Here is a 3,161-nt window from a genome sequence, read left to right as displayed (position 1 = left end):
GGGGGGGGGGGGGGGGGTCTGTGGACAGCCTGTAAGGACATGTACTAGGCTACTCTCTCCAGTATTTTAAACATTAGCTGTCAGTATTACATATTGCACCTTTAACTCTCCATAACTCTGTTGTAGATATGTATACAACCCAATACAATAGATGTGAAGCACATGACTGGCAGGAGGCCACAGCCAGATCTCAAACTGCATGTTTTGGAAAATATAAATGAATAACGGCATATGACAGCAGCTTGGGCCGGAGCAGATACTAACCCAGAAGACGAGGTTGAAGACAAACATCAGATATTTGACACAGCACAAACACCTCCGGGACACCGACATCCTGCAGGGGACAGGGGGACACAGAGCAGGAGACGTTCACACGAGGGTTCACGTCACCACTGTGGTTACTATGGTAACATAACTAACATAACTATGCATGCACTGTGTTGCAGTACAGCAGCAGTATGCAGTATGACACTGTTACATGGATTTATTATTCTGCAGAACGATAGGCCAGGTTGGATTTTAAAGCACTGGACTAAAATGAACTAACATCACTATTGCATATGAAAAATATAACTTATTGATCTTAGAATGTTTTGTTTATGTCTAGTTTTTTTTGTTTTTTATTTTATTGGTTTATGTCCCCACAGCCCTATGATCCCCCTTATTAAAGCTCAGGCAAGGTTGGTTATATAAAAGCCAGATAGTAAAGGCTGATAAAAATTGCCCTCAGGTATGTCATATGTCTATTTCATGTATAATAAAACAACATTTAGCGTGTTTTATTCCATTCTGACATTAACGATTAATGGCTGCTGATTTTGCCCGTCGTTAGCATCCCATAGATGTTAGTCTAAGTTATCCTTCCTGAGGCTTTGGCTCGTGACAGAGTGACAGTGATACGGGACTAAGTTACCATATGCAACACTAACTTATTCTCAAATTGTGAATATATGATTTTTTGTCTGAGCAAGGTCTTGTAAAGAAAAGACCTTTATGAAAGTGTGGTAAAAACCCAATAATCAAACACTATATTGCATGTGACAGTCTATGTCTATATGTGACCATAGACTGTAAAAAAAAAATATATATATATATACATACACTATATATATATATATATATATATATATATATATATATATATATATATATATACTGTATGTACAGTATATATGCACACTAGTTCTGAATGTCACCCATTAATCACCTTGTTTTAAAACCCTGCGCTGGTGTGCAAGTGTTCTCGCAGTGTGAGTGGGATTTGTCCCGGACTAAGTGGACCCCACACAGGAAGTCGGTCTGCTGACAGGAAGGAAGCTTCCCCCCCCCCCCTCAGCAGACCGTATTATACTGCTGAAGGCATTTCCCATAACCGCAACAAACTCCCAACTCATGCACAGCATGCTCCCAGCTCGCTGACCAGGCACCTCTCCTCAACCTGTCTCTCCGGCCCGGGGACACACTGAGACGTCTCTCCTGTCTCTGAGGACATGATGAGATTACCTGCAGTAATTCATCCACACCAGAAACCTTCAGCACAGCACAATATCCCAGCAGCCACTGCTGTAGCACATGTCATGTACATCAGGTACTCTGTACTGTTTTCCTCTGGTCAAATATGATCCAGAAGAAATATGGTTTCTTTTCAATCTAATTACCCAAACATAACATGGAGGGATGCATAAGTTCTTCAGGTGAAACCAATGATTGCTGTCTTTCAATCTTGGGTGTTGTATTCAATTTTAGAGCAGTTTTAAGAGAGATATCTCACTCTGGACCTAAAACAGAGACGTAAACACAGGATGAGAACAGGAACTGCAGTAATGTGCATAAAAATATGGTGTTTTTATGAAAATGAAACCATGTAAACCTTTTCTGGTACAATCTCAAAACCCAATTATGAACCTGAAAATTTGCAGAATATGGGCACTTTAAAGGTTTATTTTCAGTTTTGGAAGACAACGCAAGGGTTAATTCCCCAACGTCTTACCAGCATAATTCTTGTTACTATTATTATTAATGTTTTGTGTCTAAGTAGATCTATAGATGTCCTGCCCAGGGAACATATAGTTCCATTTTGATGCATGTAAACTACACACCAACATGTGCAGTGGTTATCATTTCAACATATGCTGAATTTTAATACCTAATAAAGTGTTATCGCTTCGGAGTTATTACCTGTGTATTTACAATGGTAATTAAAAATACACTTTACCTGAAGATGGGTTTCAAATCTCTCAAATCTTGTCTTTGTCCCGCTTCTCCAGGTAACTCCTGGTCTTAGTTTTCCTTTTCAGAGCTGCTTTTCCTCGGCTCCTGACCCAGCCAAGCTCCTCTTTTTCTTCTCTTCCTCTTCCTCCTCTTCAGTCCCGTGTCTCCCCAACTACTTTGTCCTCGTCTACGATTCTGAGCGTTATATCGATTGAGTGTTATTTCCCCATATGGAAGCTTGTCCTCTTCTTTTTGTTTCCTTTTGTTACCAGAGCTGCATCTTGCTCGCTCTCTCTCCCTCCACAATCATTTCCAGATGTGTGTGTTGTTGCCGTCCCCCTCTCTGTTCCTCCCCCCGTTACTTGTCCCTCCTCCAGCCCTCCGCCTGTCTCATGTCCTACACTTACTCGTCTTTTTTTGCAGGATTTGGGTCACTCTCTTTCTTTTGTCTCAGTGATGTTCTCTTACATTTCTGCACAAACACATACTCACAAGAGGGCACACTTCCTGTCCAGTAAATCAGGAAAGGAAGTGTGCATTGTTGTCTGTGCATCCCCCTTAAGAACCGCCGATTATTTCCAAAGCAAAGGCTGCTGTTGACTTTTAAAAGTTTGAATCTAGCCACCTGTTTTTGTTCCTTTTACTGCGACATTAACACACACCTGCAGAGAATAAAACCCTCATAGTGAACTGTTGCTTTCCATGTGCTTGTTGGTTGTCAAAATCCTGTTATCATTGCATAGCAATGCACAGGTGCATAATGATTTAACATTGGGCAGTGCCTTGCTCAAGGGCCCTTTGACATGCAGACAGGGGGAGCCGGGGATCAAACTGCCGACCTTGGACCTTGGACAACCCGCTCCACCTCCTGTGCCAAAAAATGATCTTTTTTTTTTTAATTATGTTTAGGGGCTTTTCCCTTTATTGACAGTGGATAGACATGAAAAGGG

General features: G+C 41.3%; 1 protein-coding gene across 1 annotated transcript in view; it reads right to left on the bottom strand.

Annotated features, from left to right (window-relative positions):
- Nucleotides 1–2,500, bottom strand: part of tspan4b (tetraspanin 4b) — a 5,989-nt gene extending 3,489 nt beyond the window's left edge. Inside the window, exons 1-2 of the mRNA XM_032538347.1 lie at nt 2,216–2,500; nt 265–334 (exon numbers count right to left, since the gene is read on the bottom strand). Coding sequence (XP_032394238.1) covers nt 265–333 — 69 coding nt within the window. The 5' untranslated portion in view covers nt 334; nt 2,216–2,500. The remainder of the gene's footprint in view (nt 1–264; nt 335–2,215) is intronic.
- Nucleotides 2,501–3,161: the final 661 nt, after the last annotated feature.

The sequence above is a fragment of the Etheostoma spectabile genome, chromosome 15, assembly GCF_008692095.1.
Source record: "Etheostoma spectabile isolate EspeVRDwgs_2016 chromosome 15, UIUC_Espe_1.0, whole genome shotgun sequence".
Taxonomy (NCBI): Eukaryota; Metazoa; Chordata; class Actinopteri; order Perciformes; family Percidae; genus Etheostoma; species Etheostoma spectabile.
This window is presented reverse-complemented; position numbering and strand designations above follow the sequence as displayed.